We start from the raw sequence: 23,380 nt of genomic DNA, 5'->3' as shown, positions 1-23,380 counted from the left end.
TGCTTCAAGCTTTGTGAGGAGGGGTCGTCCTCCCACACTTTGAGAATTCCACATGTTTCTTGATGATCGATGTGAGTTCTCCCTCATAGAAAGAGATTTACACACTTGCATCACTGTGCACAGGCACACGGTCCCCGTCTGGCTCTCAGAACAACACCACGGGTTACAGCATGCCAGCGAGGAAAACAAGAGGTTATTTTTATCCGTGGTCGACCCCTCAGCGACCCCCCGCCAAGCACTGTGCTGCCTGCCTGACTCTAACCAGGAGGACGGACTGTGTGTGAGGACCAGCCACTCGGGGGTTAATTAGACTTATGGGAAAGCTATGGTTGTTGAAATCAGGGAATGTTAGAGGGGAAGTGTGAAGGAGCTGCACACCCTGCTTGTAAGTTTAATTTTTTTAAACATTAGAGTCTGTTCAGATGGTGGGGACACTGTTTCACCACAGACATGCACAGAAACGGAAAATATTTTTGTCCTCTACCCAGCTGCTTGTTCTGGCTATACAATCAGCTATTTTTAGCTGCACCGTCTGCTCCTCCTTTATAGCTCTGAGTAATCACTAGATAATGTGTTTTTATTTTTTACAGTGGCTAAGTTTTAGTACGTTCTGTATTTAAACATTTCCCGGTATGACTGCAGAGCTTTACTCACATTACTCAAAACTTAAGAGTTTAGTTGAGCAGCAACTGAAATGTTTCAAAGCAACTACAGTACAAAAAGATGGTGAAAACTTCATATCAGCAAGATCTGCACAGATGAAGAGCTTGGAAGAGGTGCCAAATGTACATACCAGAGTGATAATGGTATATGTGTACACTATGAAATTGTTCCCAGGGTGAAAAGAGGCTTTAGAAGTATGTCAACTTGGGAAGAAAATTGCATGTTGTTTTTAAACCATTTTTGTTTACATGTGTCTACAAGCTCAACCACAAGTAGACTTTATGGGATGTTTCTCAACAAAAAGTGATAAAAGATTACATCTGTAACATCTGCGACCTGACTCAGTAATCCGGTTTGCATGTGTTGCACCATTGTGTTTTAGTCATCGTAACGAGTACAGTAAGTTTCCTTTACGTGGAAAAAAACAGCCTTTCCATCATTAATTGTTGCAAATACTGAACTGTGATTATTCATCTCCGTGTTCTTGTTTGTCACTGTTAAAACGTGGGAAGGAATGCATTTGATTGCCCCCGTCAGTGTAAAATATCTTGCGTAGAAAGTGTTGAACAAATGACATGTGTAATGATGGGTAATTACAGTTTGCCTGCAGCCTGCTGCGAGCATGTTTACTTTTTGGTGAATGTGTTTAACTACTTGTTTTTGGTTACGTTAATGTGGACGAAGCCGCCTCGGACCTGCTTTTTATAGCCTCTCAGTGGCCACTGCGTGTAGCACAGCTTCAAAAGAAAACTGGAGGCCTTTAGGGATTTCCCTCTGGCTTTCCCACCATGTGCAGCGGCCTCCACGGGATGTGATGTTTGTGGGTGTTGTGGAGAGACTTCCCAGTAAAAATTAAAATCCAAGGGTTTATGCAACATTTGTCAAATGCATTTCCTCTCAACACTATTAAATATGCACCTAGTTGTTTTTTTTTAAATTGCATCCATATAAATGCTGTTATTCAGGGATCATTAAAGCACATTCTTGGTCCTCAACTACACTTGGATCTAGGTGTAATATGATACACCTTATGCCTTTGCTGAAGATAATACCATGGCAGCCACCCAGACTTCCACTACCATGACAAATAACTCTGCTCCACAGCTTGAAATGTCAGTGTTTTATAACCCTGCAATCAGTCATCTACATCCCAACACCTGATACTTTGAGAAATTGCCTGATTAACCGATTCCTACTGTGATTAAAGTGAACATCTGTCTTTGGTGTTGCAGCACATGCTGAACAACGTGTTTGCGAAACTCAAATCAATCTTCCTCAGCCTGACGACTTGGCTCGGGACGAGACCAGAGTAAGCTGCGTGTTACGGAGGGAGCTGTCGGCCGCGCATACCTGCACCCAGACTGCTTTGAGTGCTCGTTTTATCCAGATCTTCTTCCTGGAACAACCCCAGTAAAAATCCATAAGGAATTTGATGCAGTCTGGATTTTTTAGGGAAATTCTTATGTGAGCTGAGAGGGGCTGCATGGATGACTCCCTCATCACGGTGCACCTGAACTTAATTATAGTGTGCCCATCAGCAGGCACCATCAGAAACAGGAGTTGCTCCTAAAGCCTTTAAGTGCTGGGTTGAAAATCTGCTCCTGGTCTTTTCAGGGTGTTTTTGACCTTTGCTGTTTTTTCCTCTTCTCATGTGATGAAAGTGAAATGCAATATGTTTTGTCCCAAACTGTTGCTGGACCTTGACATTATACTGCCAACATGGTTTAGTAAAACTAAGCATGTCGGCTTGAAGCCTCGCATGAGAGTAATAGTAACAAGTGCTTTGATGTTCAAAGAAAAGGGAAACAGAAGTGTGGATTTTGACTGTGAAGAACAATTTGGCAACGAGGGCCGAGGGTCTAATGAGATTGTGGGAATGTCAGTGATGGAGTTTCAATGCATTTTCTGTCGTCAAGGAAATTATGACAGCATAAACTGTATGGCATCAGTGGTAAATATTACCTCAGGGAACACTAAGAAGTAATTACTCGTGATGTTTTAGACAGATATTTTTAAACATTAGTATGTGAAGGAATTAACTTTTAACGCCATGACATGAAAAACTGTGTTTCTACAAATGTAAAATGTAGTCAGTGTTTCTTTAAAATAAAGGCAAGCCCTGAAATAATACATCTATGAAAAACAATAAATGTGATTTTCTATAACAGATGAAGAATATGAATGATAGTGACGGAGTACATGTGTTGTATTGGTGCTCACTCACTGGGCCTGTCAGAGCAGCCCAGGTGTTTGGTGCTGAGTTTAGAGCAGCAGGTTCACCTCACAAAATGAAGACGTACACCACCGACACACTCCATGAGCTCTGAAAAATGTGAAGGAGTGTGCCCCCCCAAAACCTTTCCAAAGTGCATATCGTTCATGTTTGGATCACGAGCAGCTGAGTGATGATTTCGAAGCTGAAAATTACACCGTCACGAAGGCTTTTTTTAGGGGTTTTTTTTCCGAGGCCAAGCAGTTGGTTCTCTGAAACATTCCACAGTAACTTTACCAAACAACATTTTTTAAACATGTGTCTGATCTTGAAACACCGTATTCAATCATCTCTTTTTCTTACAAGAATAAATCATCTTCACATGCCCTGAAATTTCAGTGGCTTCAACTTCATGCATGTAGAGAGACGTATTGCTCGTGACGTGTTAGGAAGCAACCTCGTTTGTTAGTAACTCATGACATTATTAACAGTTGCTGAAATGAAGTGATTATCATTCATCAAAGCTGTTGTCTGAAGGTTTCTATTCCACGAAACAGTTTTTTTTACTGGAGTAGGACAGCTTCACTATTCTTAAAATAACTGTGAGTGACATCGTCATGTGTTTGTAACCAAACTGGCTGTGATGGGTTACCGTACGTGTTCATTTCATTGTCTTTAGTTCTTTATCTGTTTCTCTTGAGTATGACTGGAACAAAGCATATAGAACATCGTGCACCAAATAACTATGTGACTTTAAGTGAAGTTCATGTGTATGTCCATCTTAAGACATTAGAACTGAGGAGAGCAAAGACAATTGATACAAGGGGGAATTTTCCCAAGTATTTTGTAGGAATCTAGTTAAAAATCATTAAACTGTCACATTGTGAGAGAAGGGAGTTGTGTTGTTCACCCACGGGGATCTGTGGCGCCTCACTACAGAGCTTCTCAGGTCAAAGGAGCCCCCTAAAATAAACAATCAGGCCTATGTCGTGATGAAGCGAAGAAAAATCATATTCTGTTCATAGTATGATGGATGTGTTTCAACATTTCTCGAAGAATCACGTCTACAAATTCCCAGTCACATAATTGATTAAACACACCAGCAATGACCAACAGTGCCTCACAACAGAATATCACACAGCTAATCAGTGCCAAACGTCCGAGATCGGTAAAACAAATTGCGCGCTGACCAAGAGCGAGGCCATTTGCTGTAAAAACAAACTCTTTTCGAAGATTTGTTTGTGGAATAGCGTGAGGGATTAGATCAGAATGGCATTTTGGAAAGGAACATTATAATCACAACTCAAGTAGCGTCTGAAATCTAGGTTTTTCATGGGAACGTCGATTTGTTAAGGCAAACAATTTTGCTCTGCTGCGTCACTTAAATGTTTTTTGCCTTTGAATTAGTGCTGTAAATATTTTGTAAAAGTTTTTTTTCTCAACATGGCACCTACTTGACAGAATGAGTTTGTCACATTCATCTCAGAGTATCCTGGTTCTCACCAAACTATCCTGAACCCATTTTGTTAATAGTCTGCTGCCATTAATCATTCTTGGTCATTATTGCATTTATGTGATTAGTTACATAGCAGTTTTATGCACAAATGTACCAAATTATTTGTTATAGAGTGCAAATAATGTAAATATTCATGTTGAGATTTCAATGTTAAGCAATTACTTTCTTCTCGCTGGAAAGCGCTGGAAATGATGTAGTTTTCATGTTGGTACTTGAGCCGGTGCTGTTGGTTGTTTTTGTAATGAAACCACACACACATGCATACAGAGTACAACACGCTATAAACATTTATAGTGGTGAGCACATGGACATTCGAAAGGACAATACGGGTGACTCTCAACAAGGAAACTACCAAGTCCTAGGAGAATGGGAATTATGACACTCTGTTGTTATTGTCTATCTACGTACTCATGCCTGTGCAGAAGAACTATTCACTAAAACCACGGTGCCCATGTGCAGTGTTTCAGAAAACGTGTGTTTTTTAGATTTATATTTGGATCTTCATGTTCATTTAAAATATGTGGGGGGGTTTTTCACTTCATGGGCTGCACGGTGGTGCAGTGGTTTGCAATTTTGCCTCATAGCAGAAGTTCCCTAAGTTTAATTCCAGGATTTCTCTCGTTGACATACCTGTCAAATAATGGCACTAAATTACCCATATATTTTGAATCTAAGTACGTGCAGTTCTCTGTAAGAATAATGATGATGAGAAAAGTATTTAGACCAGAGCGAGATTGTGTTCTCTTCCATCACCACGAGCAAACCACAGGCTGGAACTTACATTTGGGAACAGTAAAGAGTCAATAAAAAAACCCAAAAAACATTTGGGGGTGTGAGAGTGAAGCAAACCACCCCTTTAAACTCTGGTTTATATGAAGTATGTAGTGCAATACAAAAAAAACTCTTCATAAAGCAATCTGATTGCTCATGATGTTACACTTTTTGAAATATGTCTTTGATGGTCTTCATCTTGGAGCGTATAAACTCACAAGCCGCAGCATTGCTGAGCCTGATTTGTGTTTCGCCACAAGGGTCCACGTAGCTTTGTGATGACACCAATGACGCAGGATGACAGCAGACAAAATTGTGTAATGAATGATTTTTCCAGTTCGTCTTTGTATTTTGGTGTTTGCTGCCCTCACGTCATGCCTCATAAAGTCGTGCAAACACAAACCAGACCCCAACTGAAACACAGAACTGGATCGCATACATTTTTTATCAGACCATACTGACACAGCACAATCAAAACCATTCATGATGTTAGTTGTTATCCATTTTAAAAACTGCAATCTCCAGTGTTCCAAGTGAAATTTCAGTAAACTTCAAATTAGTTGTTTGCTTGTATTGTATGGATTTTACTGAGCTGTGGATTCCACTGAATGAAGTTATAGATTTGGAAAGGCTTTACTAAACTGTAGCTTGTATGTAGAATGAACGTGAATTGGACTCCTGCTCATTCATTCTATTGGAAGTCCTAAGTTAGAGAAAACATCTGTACCAATGGAAAACACATGGTTGTAATGATGTAATGAGTGTGAGAATAATCAGTCTAATTTAAATAGCAGGTCTTCCTGACATTGTTGCAGAGCATTAAAAACTGTTGACAACTAATGAAAGTAATGTTAATACAATGAGATTCTGTTTTTTCCTGAATATATTTGATGTTAATATGAAACATCTTGAGTTAACAGAACTACCTTTTTTTTCGTTTTTTTTTTCAAAGCAGCAATTTGAATTTCAAATTGCGCTTGTCGATTACACAGAGAGTTGTTCTTCACCAAAGTGGGATTTTGAAAGGACACAGCAGACCTTAATGCAAGTGAAAGTTTTTTTTTCCTTTGTGGAACTAAGCAGGTGTAAAAGACATAGATGAAATATGTTGTTTTGTTATTGTGGCTTGCAGGCTTTTGAACTCCGATGAGTTCTGCATAACTATGAACGATGTGACATGCGGGAAGATGTTTTTCCACATTCCTAAAGCTCCTCCCACAACGTGCCCATATTCTTTTTATCAGTCTGTTGTTTGCCATCACTCAATCCCTGCGGGCCTGTACCTGTTATCATCCCATTATCAACTCCATGTCGCAACACTGCTTATACACACATTATTAATCCAGAACAGAGTGGTCCAGTACTTCCCAGCATGCATTGTCCTGTTCAGACAGATCGCAGAGCGGAGGACTGAGAGCATCCTGTGTCTGTGCAGCTTCACCTTGACATCAGATCTTCTGCGGGATCCCTGCCGTCTCTGCAGCTCTGGCACATTTTCTAACCAGCCCTCCTGGATCCACTGAGACACACTGTACTTCTTGCCACAATTAGTGTAATTCCCCTTTATCTCGTTTCCTGTTTGCAGTCATGGTTTACATCTAACCAACTTTGTACACCACAGTCTGGCTGGATTCTGGGTGATCAACAGTATTCTATTCTTTACTTTTCCCTTTTTGTACACGTCCTCTGTGATGAATGCTGGAGGGTAGAGAGAGAACTGCTGTAAATCAAGTAGTGTTGCAATAAAAATAAAAAGAGCACAAACAATAATCATTGTAAGACGAAAAAGAAAACTCATGACTGCTCATTGAAAATGTTTGCAGACAAGGTTCAACATCCCTAAAAATTCAACCAGTGTGATTCTTGTCTTGGCTAGTTATTACAGCAACTATTATTACCCCAAACAAAACAACCACTCTTTGCTGTTTCTAAACCACATGCACCCACTTAAAGTTCCCAACAGCTTGTTTTGATCAGGCATGTATTGGTCATAAGTAAATGACTCCCATACGGTTCAGGATTTCCTCAGAACAAGAGCAAGTGATTACCATAATATTCACAAAATAAATAAGTTCCCCGCAGACTCCTCTGTGAGTTGAGCAAAGTGACCCTGCGAGGGTTAATGTGAGCAGCTCTGTGTTCCCTCCTCCTGACTTTGACTGCGCGCACTCACACATACTTCCTCTCTCACACACACTCTCCTCCCAGCAGAGTCAGACAGTGACCGAGCCAGCTGCCTCAGAGCTGGATCTGTTCCTCCCTCTCCCTGACTCCCACGTTCTCCACTGGCCTCATCGCTCCATGGGACTCCAGACCTGGCCACCGAGCACATCAGCACTGTCCCCCATGGCCTGCCTGGATGTGGAAACCCCTTCCATCTGCAGGGGAAAATTCAAATCAGGTGCTCTTTCTAACTTTCTCCTATTTTACCTGCATGCATTCCCCGGTTGTGGAGCTCAACTTTTCCCTCTAGTTACTTTACTGATGCTGGCAGAAGTGGGGGGGGGGGGGGGGTTGAATGATGTAGACACATTACTAACAGGAAATGACAGTAAAGCTCATCACTGTGATTCAGTCCAAGCATCAGTCTCGCTGGAGACGAAACTTTATCTGCAGACGCAACGTGAGTTTGAAGAGAATAATTTTTTTGCAGTGCCTGTGTTTATGTTGGCACTCTGCTGGAACACTATTATGGTTTTGTGTCACATGGCGTGAGCATGACTTCACTCCTGAAATGTGCCTGCAATGAACTTCAATTAAATGACGTGTGCCAGATATGCTACTGATCAGGATTCTGATCATCCTTATACACTCATGGCATTCAAATACTTTTGATCAGCGCAGAGCAATAAAACACACTTCAGGTCAATTGTGACTGGGTGTTTAGATTCTGAACAAGATTCGTCTTTTACATGGTAAAATGTCCATCAACAAAAATAAAACATACAATGTCCAAAGTTCATGTCCTCTCTAAGGTGCATGTAAAGATATCGAAACTTAATTTTTTTTATGGAACTGATATTGCCTTAATTGCAGTATGGGGCATCAATTAAATCGCCATACCCTAGAATTGAACAGTGTTCAACACATTCATTGATATGCATGATAAAATATGTTGACTAAAATCAAATATAGTTTTCCATAGTTTGTAAATAATTGATTTGATGAACTAACTGGACAGAGACTTTCCAAGCGGGCAAACAAACCATCAGCAGCTATCTTGATGTTCATGTAATTGTTAATGTACAATTATAAGCTGGAATGAAACAGAACAGAAATTAAATGCAGATACTACTAACTTATAGCCACTTTGCCATCAAGAGTTAAGAGGACTGAGTAATCAAGAATGTTGATCATATCCTGTATAGTTTGGATGCAACATACAACTTTAAAACTTGTAAAGAGTCATACAATAACTGAGGAACACGGTCGGTAGGATTTGTGTGTTGGGTTGGGTGTGGATCAACAGCCTCATGGTAAATTAGGATGATTCCTAAAATGCCTCGCAACTGTTGTTTCCATCATCAACCTCGACAGCTGCTTTTGTCAATAATGATATGGATAACACGTAAAAATAATATTCCCATGAAGGATTTCTGTGACAAAACATTGTTATTAATGTCTAATTATGAAACACCACTCAGCCAGCAGAGTCTGGAGATACGCCCACTCGTGGGGAAGGAAGCAAATGTGTTTTCTCACCACTTTGGAACTGGATTTATTTCAGGAAGTTTTGCTTTGTGAAGAAAAAAAAAAGGTATTTGATATGAATTTTTTTTTTTTAAGATTGTCTTTCATAAATTTTTTCTCTCTATTAGTGTGAAATAGATATTAAATTCTTAATGCTGAATTCTTGCTTGTAAATTTTCATATTAAGTACATTTCCAGCCTGTCTAAACTCAAGATTTATTTGCACAAAATTGAAGCACAGTCTAGTTGCTAAATCACTATTATCTATATATTGGTAGTTCAGTCTACTTTTTGTTACTGAATGCTTAATCTTAATTAGGCCAAACATTGTGTTTATAGTGTACAGTATAATATAGTCAAATACATGTCAAACATAAGCCTGGAGTTGAAGACGTGTGGGAGGATGACCTAAAACCATCAAAGAGCCGGAACTACACTGAAACCCCAAATTCTTATGTTACTCCAACTAATACTTTCTGTGTGAATGTCAGACCTCTTCTGTTGTTCACAAGTTAAGATGATAATGTTGTGATTAAAAATAATAATAAGAAATCATTCAATAAATCAGTACTCGAGAATAACTGCTACCCTTCTTTTATCATGGCTTCTTCTCAAAGCCAAAACATTAAAACCATGCTGGGAAAAGGCATCCATCTGACCCCCAGATTTTTTCATTCCGCCACCCTCCACCCTCTGAACCTCTGATCCTCCCAAGGGTCTAAAATCAGCCTTTTTATTTGTACATTCTTTTCTTTAAAAAAAAAAAAAAAGGTCAGATAAAATAAAAAGTGCTGAAGGGAGACCTCCAGGGATGAATGACTGAAAACAACATGGGTCTGAGATTAGAGATTACATCAGTAGACAAGGATTTGAGCCGAGCCCCCTCTGTGTTGCTCCCACAACCTCTGTTTACGCTTTGCTGGTGAGCAGGCGTGTCGAGCCAGGGATGTTAGCCAGGGTTTCGGTTGCATGATGACACAAAGGGACCGGGAGGACCCCAGGCATCAAATGTACCCCCATCGCGATGCTCAAATTTAACAGAGCACACACCCCAGGCACACTTTGATGTTATTGATGTGTATAGTATGTGCTCATAAGTTTTCTTGCTTGTGGCGCTCTCTTCTAGTCAAAGTGGAGATACATATCGAAGCAGACTAGTAGCAACTTTTTACAATCTCCTGGCGTGATCTATATCAGGCTGACCCTAACACCCCCCCCTGGTGCAGGTTTGTAATGGGAAGCAGGCAGAGCAGGCACACTGTGTTCTCTGTCCAGGGGTTGATGGGCCGCTGTGAGAGTGGACTCAGCCTCCCACTCTTGGCCTGAGCTCTTGTCACTCTGCGTTCCCTTGCCCACCGTGGCCGTCCCCTTGGCCCAGCATACGACAGGAGATCCCACCCCCTTAACTACCCCCAAAATTTCATGGTTCCCAGGCCTTGTTCTCACAGCTGCCTGGTTTATTTTTGCTAGAGTGAGTCACAGTGCTCTGTTCAGACGCAGTGCCTCTCCCAGGGGAGTTGAGCACGTCTGCATGTTGCATGTGTGTATGTTTTTGTGTGTGAGTGGGAGCTGTAGACCCCCGAGCCCCTGAATGGATGTCGCTGGGCCATATTCACCTCTGTATGGCAAAGATGAGACGTTCACACCTCACGCGGCCACTTCAGTCATTGCCCTCACCTTCCCCTCAGCCTGTTATGTAAGCTGCGTTATTCTACAGAAATAGCATGGCCACGCTCTTTTGTTTATGAAGGTTCAAACATGTGCCTTACTACAGTTTATCTTTTCGCGTTCACATGCAAGACTCAACAACTTCTCCTCTGATGTTCTGCGGTAACATGACGAGTCAACATTTATCCATTCACAGCAAGATTATTTTCAAAAAGATGAACCAAATACGTGCCCAGTTTTCCAAAAAGTTTGTTTAATGTCAGTAAAAACAGAATCCAGTGATTTGCATTTCTCCATCTAGTTCTGCAGATCTTGTATCCACTAGCATCAACTTAATTCAAGTGTGTTTAGGACTGTGGGAGGAAACCAGCACAAAAAGTTTCAAAGATTCACATTTGATTCCCAATAGAACCTAAACATGTCAAATTTTTACTATGATGTCCTAAATGTTTTGAGTTATTGTTCCCATTAAATTCAAATTATGCATTTTGGATTTGAGGAAATTGTAACATGAATCCCGATATTTTGAAATGTTTTATTGGGGGGTAAAAAAACGTGACTTTATTAGATTTAAAACAAAATTAGCTTCCATTTTAATTCGCATTGCACACAGCGCTGATATAAGTTATCCAGTTCTTTAGGGTGTCATCACAAAGTTCAGTTTTATTCATCATGTTTAACGTGAATACCTCTGTTATCTGTTCTGTAGCTAACTTGTTTCCTTGATGCAATATACAAACCCAGGCAGAGATACAGCCCGTCATCAGGGCAGCTCTGGGAGAGTCCCACTGTTGAGTTGGACTGTTGTAAAACTTGAACCCCCTGCTAAAACCAAAGAGGAAGTGACTGAAATATCTGTGGTAGTAAACAGGGGTGACTGCTGAGTCTTTTGGTGTAACGTATCAATTGGGAAATAATAGCTTCTGGGTTTTATTTGAAGTCTTGCAGGTCTTTGCAGTTTGAAGCCAGGGATGGTTGTGTGGTGACTCAGGGAAGTTGGTCAAAGCTTAACTCTGACCTCCGTGTCTTTGCTTTCTCACAGTCCTCCAGCTCTGTCTGCAGCAGAGGAGAAGTCGAGAGCAGCTTGTGGAGCAGGGCATCATGCCACGTGAGTACTTCTCTCTCATCCATTGCTCCTGTAGGTTTATGGCAACGCACTGTAACCAATAAGTCCAGAACATTAAAAAGCTCCCTTTTGTATTTTCTTATGTTCTTCTGTCTAGACCCTTGTGGTAACTGAACACCTCACTGATATAAAAAAATATAGCATGCAAATAGTGGCGAAGTTGGTTTACAAGGTGCAGGAAACTTGTGGTCCATTGTCTTCCCCAATTTGTTTCTACACACAAAGTTCAAGAGTCTGAACCTTTACATATGAAGACAACCTGAACCACAGCCACGAGAAGGGCTGAACTCATTTGAACTAAATATGTTGTTGGGGTTTATGAATATGGGCTGACTTGTGATTGTAACAATAGTTTGGTTTTTTCATCATTTTCATGAGTGTTGTTTTATTAAAATATGTCAGTGACTTCCTCTGCATAACCAAAGTGTGACCACGTGTTTATTAAAGCTTGAAAAATGTTGTTGTTGGCACAGAGACACAAGTTCGGATTGAAAAAGAAAATAAAACTTGCAAAAAGTTTTTTAAGGTTATGTGACCAAAGTAAACGTGACTCATCCAAGAATTTGATGAGTAATACGTAATTGTCTGTTAACATAATTGCTACATGTTGAGCACTACTGTTAGATTCAATAAATTGTACTCCTGCATGTTTTGTATAATAAGTATAGCCAGAAATCATGGGAGAGACGGGGGTCTAGACCCCCCATTTCCGAGAAAAATACTTAACTGTACACTAGAGAAATGTTTATTATGCCCCCAACAATAACATGAATTTTTTCCACTTGTTTATAAGAAGTCCAAATGTAAGCAGTCGTTTTAACTGAATATCAGACCTGATATTTTACTGACCTCAACATTATGCTGTTCAGGTCTCTTTTAAAGTGCAGGGGGTTTGTGGGGGACTAAAATACAGAGTTCCATGGTGGTTAGCAAATGTGCTGTGAGAATATCCCAGTTCAATTCTACAGTTTGCATTCTTTTTCCCCCTCGTCTCCTACCAAAGTCCAGAAACATGCATTTGAAGTCAATTGAATGAAGTTAAAAATGACTATAAATCTTCATTAGATGTCAACATGAGTGTTTGTTGGTGTCTGACTTTCTGAAAACATGCATTATGCAAAAGCTATATGTAACATTTATTGGACATTTCACTGTATTTTGCATTATGAGGTTTAAGTACATTTGTGTTTATGTTGGGATTGTTGTCATTTTCTGCAGTAATTCTTTGGGTTTTGTAAAAATATAGCTATTGTCATCACATATACTCTGCGTCTCAACAAAGAAGAACTCTAACATTTAAATCTAAAGTTATTATGGCACTAGTTTACTGGTCTGGCCCACTTGAGATGGATTAGGCTGCATGTGGCCCCTGAACTGAACTGAGTTTGATCCACCCTCACACATTACAAAGTTGTTTTTATATCTTCAAGTACCTATGAGGTGCCACCAAAATAATATGACTTATCTACGGAATCCGATCAAAGGAACTCTTGTTTCATACCATTCATGTTCATCCTGTGCTGGGACAAACTGGGTGCAAACAAGTGAAAGACGAGCTGGAGCTGTGACAGGAACCCAGTGATAACTGGAAAGGTGGGGAGAGAAAAGAACTTTGTTCATCCTCTCAGACCCACTCTGTTCTTAGAAGCCTCCCGTGGGCAGTTTTTCAGGTCTTTCTCTGGCTCCACACAGTCACATGAGTCAGCGACTGGGCCTTCAGTGGAGGTCACCCCCCACCCACCGCACCCACCAACCCACCCCCCAGCCCTCTGCGGCCTGGCTGAGCTCAGCCTGCACACAAACCTCCCTGGCCACTCCAGCGGCGCTCTGCTGCTGCCGCTGCACTTAAAGGCTTATGATCGGCACGCAGCGAGGATGATCAGCAGGAATGTTTTGTTTTGCTCCTCTGACACACTCCTCAGAGCGCCCCCCCCCCCCCCCCCCCCGGCCAGCGTGTCCTCAAACCAAACAACACCCGTCATAGCAGAGGTGACGAGTGTGTGAGCCAGAGTTGGTCTGAAACAGGATGACGAGGCATCCAAGAGTGACTCTGTGCATGGAGAAATCTGCCTGAGTCAGAAGAGCTGACACTTCCTGTTGGACTCCCACAAGCTCCATCATATTAAAGAGTGAGACAAAACATGAAAATAACCAGAGAAAAGAATGGATTACCCTGCAGTCCCGAGCGTGGCTGTTGTCCCATCTGCAAAACAGAGAACGACATATGTGAATTTTAGTTCTTACAGTTCCTGTGCTTTACAGTAATTGTTGCACAGTATGATACACAATTAACTCATGTTGTGTTCTACTCACTGACGTGTCTCTGTAATGTGTGTTTAGGATAATTCTAATAAAAAGGAGTCTTTTAAAAAAAATTCTCTCACTGCAGTTATAATCTATATCCTAAATCTCCACCATGCAGTCACATTTTACTAACTCAATAACGTTGAACAATATATACTGTGTGTGTGTGCGTGTGCGTGTGCGTGTGCGTGTGCGTGTGCGTGTGCGTGTGTGTGTGCGTGTGTGTGTGTGTGTGTGTGTGTGTGTGTGTGTATAGTCCATTGTGAGCTGGGATGTCCCAGGATGGATGGATGTAGTAATTTAGTGCTTGACCAAGAGATGTTTCCTCTCTCACAGCTCTGAAGAGTCCTGCTGCCTTTCATGAGAAGATTCGCAACCTGGAAAGAGCCAGGGTGAGTTAGAAAGTAATTTTAGCATCTGAGACCATGATTCAATTTGAATGTTAATAAAAAAAAGATATACATATATGGTTGAAATCTTTTTTTTACAGACTGGGAACTTCTTGAAGCACAAACTCTGCAGCAGACCTGAACGCTCTGAACTGGTCCGCATGCACATCTTAAAAGGTAACCATTGTCTTGTGTGGCATTGCTTTTTTCAAGATAAGAGAGATTACTCATTTTCTCTTTCATCTATCTATTACAGTTTTTTTCTGTTCTAACTGTATAAATATATCGCAGACCGACTCATGTGAGGTCTGGTTATGCTTCTGTGAGCCACCCTGACAAAGCCTCTGATAACAGTTAGCCAGGTCTCACATTGTGATGGTCGCTGTGCTTTGCAGAAACGCAGGCAGAACCCTCCCTACAGGCCACACAGATGCAGCTGAAGAGGGCCAGACTGGCTGATGATCTCAATGAGAAGATCGCACAGCGTCCGGGACCCATGGAACTGGTGGAGAAGAACATCCTGCCTGTTGACTCTGCTGTCGAAGAGGCTGTCAATGGTAAATACTTAGTTCACCACTTTGTTTCTCTGTGAAACTTTTCAGTAGTTGTTCACAGATGTCTTCCAATATTTTCCTTATTTGTCTAATATGAAGTGCTCTGCTGTGTTGGATTGTGGTCCAACAGAGAATGCAGGGCAGACAGAGTTCTCTAAAACCCCAGAAGGGTCAGACGTGTACAACTTTGATGAGGACAGCAGCGATGCATCTTCACCGCTGAATCCTTGCAGCCAACAATCTCCCAGCTCTGCATCAGCCTCGCCACAACAGTCTGGAGGAATTGACACCACCTCCTCCAACTCCCCTGTGCAGGTACACCAACATTTTCTGTACAATTTGCTTCAGATAACACCAAGCAGACTTAAAATATAAGTTCTTTACTTATGATCAAACATAAAACTAACAGCATTGGGACTGTTATACAATATTTTCTGAATCATATTGCATTTTTTTTTCTTTTCTCATGTGGATCAACCCACTTTCCGGGATGTTGTGAACGTGTCTCTGTTTTGCATTTTGCAGTGCTCCCCAAAACCCAGCCTGCAAGCAACAGTAGATTTAGTCAAACTTTCATTTGCCAGCTCACAACAGAGCAACCAGCTGACTCCTGTTGCCCCCAGTGTTACACTGGGGCCCGTTCTTATTAAGGTATGTTCATAATATTTTCTCATGAACAAACATTATAATATCACTAGAAGAAACTGCCTTCACTGTAATGATTTAGAAAATAAGAAGTTGAAAGAGGGGGTCCATGGCCTTTCTGAGCGGCAGTGTTGGTGTGGCGCCAATGAAAAAGATGAGGACCTAATAACTTGAGCCATTTAAAAGTAGTTGTTTTTCTAAAAGATGGGTTCAGTTTGTTCTTCTAGATGTTGAGAACACAACCCTGAGTAGTGTGTGTGTGGATGTATGTGTGTTTGTTTGGGTTTTTTTTTGTTTTCTTTTGGAAATGTGCTGACAGCTACAATGGAAGAGTCTGTGTTTTATCATACTTAAGGTCGCATCACATTAGTCGAAAGTCGAAAAGTCGCCATTAAGCTGAAGTTCAAATGCAGGTCAAAGATTAAAAGGGTTCAAAATGGTTTCACACATCTCAAAAGCTTAAATGTGTAAATATGGATTGGCTCCAGTTTGTCTTCACTCGGGTCAAATGACACAAGCCGGTCGTCGTCATCCAGACTTCAGAAAAAGTCAGCCAAGAATCATAGTCCTGACTTTCTGGATTTCAAGCAAAAATAACCTTGTGGATTTCACACCAAACCATTTTCATGTCTACTATATCCTGCAACTGCAGGTGGTAAAACAATAAAGGTCACATTTCCACTACTCGTTTCCTCATCCTGTCCTCATCAGCTGTCAGAACCATATTCCACCTCAATATTTAAAGCTGTAAAATATAATGTGTTACTTTCAAGTCTTGCAGCATTGGTCTACTTGTACTCTCTGATAAAACAAACTGGAATCAGTCACAGGGATTGCATGTCCTCCAGATGGTGTTCTCTGGTTTTACATTCTCCTTTATTCTGCTTTGCACACCACAGCAAAGTTTGACCAAGCTTCCTGCCGACAAAAGCCGCAGCAAAAAGAGCAAAGAGCCCAAGCCACGGGTGAAAAAACTGAAGTACCATCAGTATATTCCCCCAGACCAGAAGCAGGAGCTCGCTGAAGTGTCGATGGACTCTGCTTATGCCCGCCTCCTCCAGCAGCAGCAGCAGTTCCTTCAGCTGCAGATCCTCAACCAGCAGCAGCAGCAGCAGCAGTACAGCTACCAGACCATTCTTTCCACGACACTCAAGTATGGCTCCAGTGATCTGCACAAACTAATCCAACTCACTCCAGTCATGAACAATTATTTGCATATTGACTTTTTTTGTTTGTGTTGGTGAAGTAAGAATACCAAATAATATAACATATAGCTGTACAACATTGAGTGTACTACCTTGAAGTGTACTCTTTACACACACAAAGCAGCTATACAAGTATGATTTTTCCCCTCTCTCTTTCCTGCTTTTCTTGTGCAACTTGTAAACTGTTGTAATCACAATAGAATAAATGGTTGTAGGAGGTAAGTAAAAGATTTCAACAAACCTAAACAAAAGATCCCATCTTGTTTTATAGAATATAAGGTTCTCTGTCATAGCTATTATTTAACCACAGCTGCATTTCGTCTGAATTGCTCTTTCCTGCCTGCAGCTTCCTACACAGATGCTGTTGATTGTGAAAAATAGATGACAGACCGTCTGTTTCATCTACACTCCCTTGTCTTCCTGTACTATTACAACAGACCCACAAGTGAGGTACAAACCAGCTGTCCCAGCATTATTCTGAGTGGAAACACTTCGTTAACGCCGGGGCAGCTCAGCCACACTCAGGCCAACCACAAGCTGGATCGTTTACCGGCTAATCTGGATGACATGAAGGTGACACATTACACCCTCCTCACTGTCCGACCGCATGAATGTTGCAGACGTGAACAGGCCAAATGTCGAGGTGTTTTATAATGTGTTGTCGTTACAGGTCGCTGAGCTGAAAATGGAGCTAAAACTCAGATCTTTGCCTGTTTCTGGGACTAAGACCGATCTGATAGAAAGACTAAAGACATATCAGGAGAACTCTTGCAGTCAGACTGCAGCTTCTGTCGGCACAGAGACTGCAGTCATCTCAACGGCTCCACAGTCCGAAAACATGAAGTTGACACCTCCTGTGTCCCCTATAGCCTCCAAAGTGTCCAGTCTTGGCATAGAGGACAATAGCACAGCAGACAGTCCAGTGAGGATACCTTCAGGAAGTCCATCTCACGCTGCTTCCTTCATGAGCTCCCCACAAGGCACGGTACATGAGGAGTGTCCAACTGAGACAAAAGTCCACGAGAAGGACACTGAAAAGGACAAGCGTTTGCACGAGAAGGAGCGTCAGATTGAGGAGCTGATGAGGAAGCTGGAGCAGGAGCAGAGGCTGGTGGAGGAGCTGAAGATGCAACTGGAGGTGGAGAAAAGGATTCAGCAGGGAGACTCTCCACCTCAGCTCAGCCCTTCGGTTCCTATCCAGGTCAAAGAGGAAAACGCAACCCCATCAAACTGCACGGTGGCCTGCGGCTCTCCAGCTCTGCCAGGGATTGTAAAACAGGAGGAATCGGCCGATCAAAGTCAAGTAGTCGTTCCAAATCAGTTCATCATGAGTCACCAGATCATCACACAGCCTGAAATTCTGCAGCCCGTTCAGGCTGGAGCTCAGATCCTCCTGCCCGCATCCCTTCCTGCCTCCACAGTCGCTCTGCAGCTCCCTGCCAAAGGCCTCAAATTACACACTACTGTTAGCAGCTCAGCCCCAGGCCTCATCCAGACCTCTGGACAGGCGCCACAGAAAATAGAGGCCTCAGCAGCATTACAACAGCAATGCAGCCAGACACTGACAAAGGTAAGGAAACGCTCCACGTCTTGTACTGGCTGCCTCGGCATTGCTACCAGCTGTGCTTTTTTATTTTATTCTTGAATAGTCTGCAAACCACCATATGTGGCACATGTGTTCACCTGCAATTATGCCTTTTTTTTCCCAGGTAGTTTGTGCATCATACATTTCAAGCCAGTTATATAACACATACATGCCACTGTATCACATCTATCAATCGGCAATAAATCATTGCATTTATGTTAACGACTGACCTCAGCACCTCTCAGACGCAGGTTTATGGAAATATGGATCACTGGGAAAAGTGTTGAGTGAGGGTTGAGTGTGCTGTCCTACATGCGTTCAGAAGACACTGATACTACCTGCCGCTCCATTCAAACACACACACCTCTGCAACAGTTGTGCTGTTAAGATGTTGAAAACTCATGACGGATTGAAGCAATTCCATTAAGCTGTCTCTGCATAAAATCAAAGCAATTTTGTGTGTGTGTTATTTTTCTGGTTACTGCAACTACCAGATTCACTCAGATCGTTTCACATAAGCAGAAGTGACTTCCGCTGCACACTGCCTCTCTTTGCATTCAGTATCAATAACTCTGATGCTCCCATGCTGACTTTTCAATTTGTTCCTGCAGACTTGGAGGATGGAAGCAGAGGCACAAAACTTGCTCAATACATTCCCTCTGAATGGATACACTGCAGGAGCCTCCTCGGGCCAACCTGTCCCCACAGACCCCACTAACAAGGTAGAAAAATTATGCTAAAGTCTTTTCTGCTTACACTTTCTTGTGGTCACTGGCTGGCTTGCTTTTATTTCTGTAGTTCCATCCGCTTGTTCCTGGTTTACATAACACACATCCTGTTTTTATTCAGTGTAAGCGACTGTTGTCTTTTCCTGTTAAACAGCCTCTCTGTTCCGGCCAACCCCCTTTGATTGTGAAGCAGCCAAAATTTACAAACCATGCGTCTAAGTGCAAGGACCCGCCCCGCTATGAGGATGCAGTTAAACAGACCCGCAACTTGTTAACAGCTGCACATGTGAGAATGAAAAAGAAATACAATTATGTTCTTTTAACACTATAAATACTCTTATTCAAACTTTTTTTGTGTGTTCTTTCTCTAGGGTCCGACTGCTGCAAGCCAACAGATGGATGATCTGTTTGACGTGTTGATCGAAAGCGGTGGTGAGATACCGTGCTCTCATTTTGACCCAGATTGTTAAGAGCACGAATTATACTTGATGTTTTGATTCTCAGTCTGCTCTGTTCTTGTGTTCCCCCCCCCCAGAGATCTCTCCGTTCATCAGGCAGGATCCTTCCAGCCTGGACAAGCCTCTCGCTGTCACCGCGAGCGTAACCACCCTTCCCATCAACACGGCCTTATCCCGCCCGCCCGCCTTGGTCCAGGTGGCCCAGCCGCCCGCAGCCCTGACCTCTCACTCCCAGCTCAACACCCTCCTGGATGGTACACTGGCTGCTGAGAGGGAGACACAGAAACTGAAGCTTATTGAGGAGTTACACTCGCCTGTGACCTCCATGGAGGTGGATTTTAATGAAAACACTCCGCCCTCTCCTCTGAACCTGCACCACACCAGCATGGACAGCATGGACTGGCTGGACCTGACGCTCTCCGTGCCAGCAGAGGGAGGCAACCCTCTGGATGTGTCCATGCCCGTGGGCGTCTTCTCCTCTGACTTCCTCAACTCTAATGAACTTCACTTGAACTGGGAATGAGTGCAGCCCAGGTGAATCCTTCCTGTCAGGCCTTGGGAAAACCACTTCTGTCTAAATGAGGCAATGAGCTGTTGGAGGTTTGAGCAATCCAGTCCTGCAGTATCAGTTCAGAAGTTGTTCTTCTCTTTTAGGTCTTTATTTGAGGCTGTTATTGTAGCAGAATAACTTGAGTGTGCATGTTGAGAGTTGTGACTGTGTGTCTCTTGATTTATGTGCTTCATGAGATTTATAAGCATGCACTCAGGATTTTTGTGTAGACAAATGCGCGTCTGTGTATCAACCTGCATTTGTGTCAGATTTGTGCATGCATAACACAATTTGTGTTTGTAATTTGCACAAATATAGATTTGCACATACAAACACACAACTCTCTGCATGCAAGCACATGTTATTTTGCTGCTACAACAGGAGCATATCTTTAAACCCTCTGACTGTACAGAGGGTCAGAGAAAGTGGGGCTGGTACTGGCGCCTTAAGTTAAAAGCTGAAGTAGCTTTAAAGATTTCCATCTCAAATTATGTCACTGATTTGTTATCAGTCTGTTTTCTTCCTATTGTCTTTGTCCTTTGATCTCAATGAATGTGGAGCATTGCACTCAGAAAGAACAGTAAACCATCCTAATTCCTGTCTTGGAATGACTATCACTATTAAAACAGAGTGTAAACACACAGCCACAATATGTTCCCGATGTGTAGATGAATTGTGAAGCATAAATCAGAGATTGAACTCAACTGGGAGCAAAGTTTCAAAGTCAAAGTGACCCAGCAGCACGAACTAAAGCTGCCTTTGTATTTATTACCGAATTATCTGTAAAAGTGTTCATCTCCAAACTATTTGTTTCCTTTTCAGCCTTTTTGGAGTCTGTAATGCATCTCATTGCACATGTGCACACTCTAACACATACACACACACACACACACACACACTTTTTTTGAATCCTCACATGCGTCTCACACACGTCACTGCTTCCAACTGACTGGATCTTTAAAATATTAAAGTAATTACAGTTAGATATTTTTTTTACTGTGCAGTTAATTAAGACTCAACAGACATACATAGTCTCATTACTTTTGATCAGATTGTATTTTACTGACCTCTACTGGTCCCATTGCTTCTTTAACAGCTTTCATTTCCTGAAAAAAAATGTATGAAGGTTCACACTCAAAACCTTTGTGCGCCACAGCACTTCGGTGGATTTGTAAGCGGGTGAAGGACTGAGGATTAATTGTGTTACTTTATTAGATTGTTGGGGATTCACAGTCTCTGGAAAGTCAAACTTTTCTGAATGCTGAAAAAATAAATTTCATGTGACCTTTTTTTTTACTAAGTTTGTTTTATTTTCCTGTCAGTGCCTCATTTGACAATCCAAATGTTGCCCTTTGAGAAGGGATCATGTGCTGGAACAAGAAATGTTTTGTCTTTACTATACTAGTATAACTCAACACCAAAGAAAATGTAATGCATAGTTTGTATGCCTTAAGTTTTACACATTGTGTATTTATGTTACTTGTTTTCTTTTTTTATAAATGTAATTGTCATTTTGTAAATAGAGAGAATATTTGGGATTTCACAGCCTCTGAACTTTGTCACAAACTCTTTACTACTACTTCCAATAAAACCTTTTCAAGGGATATCTTTGCAGCTTTTTGAACAAACAACTCATCACGTGTCTGAGTTAAACAAAATTAAATGATTCAAAGTTGAGCTTTAATTAATATATTATACACACACAAACACATACTCATGTAGACAAATGAAGAACTTGCGTGCATGTTTGTGGACCATGGAAAGAAAGCCACACATTTGAACCCATGACCTTCTTGATACCCACTAATCCAGCCAAGAGCTGGATAAATGCATGCATTTTGGACTGTGAAATGAGGCTGGGGCATCCAAAAGAAGAAAAAAACCCCAAAAACTCCCACATACTCAAAGGAAGAACGTGCCAACTCTCCATGTGCACAGGGAGAACATAGAAACGCCAGACTAACCCCAATGGGAGGCACGCTCCCCTTCATTCAAATCCAATGGAAAAGCTGCATCATGAACTGAAACTGCAGCGACATTTTGGTCTTGCTTCTCTCAGAACCTTCATATAGTTCTGATCGATGTCCGACAAGCGGGGCATTTGTGTGTGATGGACTTGAATCTGTCAAAGCAGAAGGGAATGAGGCAACAACCGGCCACACATCTGCAAAAATGAAAAAAAGAGATGAAGGAAAAAAAAAAAGAAAGACAAAACTGGAAATACATAAAACAGGCTGCACAAACAGAAAAAGTCCCAACCACACTCTCTATCCTGTCATGAAAATATTGCAGCAGCCAGCGGAGAAGAGGAGATTTTTATACCCCAGTGCAGCTGTTGAATAACAGAGTATCCAGGCCACTTCACTAGTGGAGGAGACGGTCTCTGTCATGACGACCTGGCTGCACTCTGGGCACTGAGTTCTGCAGGAATATCTTGAGAGGTTTTTCACGTCCAGAACCACCGGAGCTGCAAGCACAACATATGAATTCCCAAAAGGGCCGAGGGAGCAAAAAGATTAAATCCAGCTTTTTCTAATCACTTCGTCATGATTTTTGGAAACTTTAACATGTTTACACAAACTCATCCTTAAAGTACGGCTTACGTGCTGATGCTATCACTATCAGTAAGGTCATTTGGCTTTTACTTCAATCACTATGTTCATTGCTGCCGTCTTTCTATGTTGTGTTATGTCTTTGCACCTCCAGTGGACAAATTGGAAATAGTAGTTACACAATGCTGCAAGGACAATAATTTTGAAACCCATAGAGCATTAAACTGAAGAATAAAGTGTAGTTAATCTGGGGATTACTGGCTCACCTGGGATGTTAGGAGATTCAACATAGAAGACATTCATGCGAGCGTCCGTCTTCTCACTGAGCTCAACAGTGACCACTAATAAAGAAGAAAATTGGGTTATTGGGATTAAAGAAGAAAACACAATGATCTGCTGTGACAGATTTGGACAAACCTTCCTCTTTCTGCATGTCTTCTGCACTGAACTGGTCATCAAAGGTTTTCTTGAGTTCTGCTATCTTTGCAGTCAGTTGTTTCAGTTTTTCATCAATTTGGTCAATCTTTTGCTGGTAGTGATCAAATTCGTCTAATGATAAAACACCAAATATGAGGTTAAGTGTACATGAGACAGGTGAGACATGAAGACAAGCCTGTTTTTGTTTCACCTGTGTGTCCAAGCTGACAATGATTCCTCAGCTCCTGGTGGAGACACAGAATGTTCTTTCTCTGCAAAAATATCTGCTTCTGGAATAACAGATTGTTTATCTCAAGGGAAATCTTCTGCATCTCGCTGCTTGAGGA

At 41.8% G+C, this 23,380-nt stretch overlaps 1 protein-coding gene across 1 annotated transcript; it reads left to right on the top strand.

Moving 5' to 3' along the window:
• The first annotated feature begins 7,390 nt into the window (after window positions 1–7,390).
• On the top strand, window positions 7,391–21,668 carry mrtfbb (myocardin related transcription factor Bb). Its single transcript, XM_080512010.1, has 14 exons — window positions 7,391–7,563; window positions 11,563–11,628; window positions 14,287–14,342; window positions 14,441–14,516; window positions 14,735–14,896; window positions 15,024–15,208; window positions 15,419–15,544; window positions 16,438–16,691; window positions 17,181–17,316; window positions 17,414–18,313; window positions 18,940–19,050; window positions 19,211–19,342; window positions 19,428–19,488; window positions 19,592–21,668. The coding sequence occupies exons 1-14, from the start codon at window positions 7,464–7,466 to the stop codon at window positions 20,035–20,037; spliced, it is 2,811 nt and encodes a 936-aa protein (XP_080368136.1). The 5' UTR covers window positions 7,391–7,463; the 3' UTR covers window positions 20,038–21,668.
• The last annotated feature ends 1,712 nt before the right edge of the window (window positions 21,669–23,380 follow it).

The sequence above is a fragment of the Blennius ocellaris genome (assembly GCF_963422515.1).
Source record: "Blennius ocellaris genome assembly, chromosome: 16".
NCBI lineage: Eukaryota > Metazoa > Chordata > Actinopteri > Blenniiformes > Blenniidae > Blennius > Blennius ocellaris.
The sequence above is the reverse complement of the archived record's forward strand: the minus strand, read 5'-3'. Positions and strand labels throughout refer to the sequence as shown.

Coding starts and splice junctions, on each gene's coding strand:
- mrtfbb (XM_080512010.1), top strand. CDS start 7,464: ATGGGACTCCAGACCTGGCCACCGAGCACATCAGCACTGTCCCCCATG. Junction 7,564..11,562: donor CAGGGGAAAATTCAAATCAG/GTGCTCTTTCTA, acceptor GCTTTCTCACAG/TCCTCCAGCTCTGTCTGCAG. Junction 19,051..19,210: donor CCACAGACCCCACTAACAAG/GTAGAAAAATTA, acceptor CCTGTTAAACAG/CCTCTCTGTTCCGGCCAACC.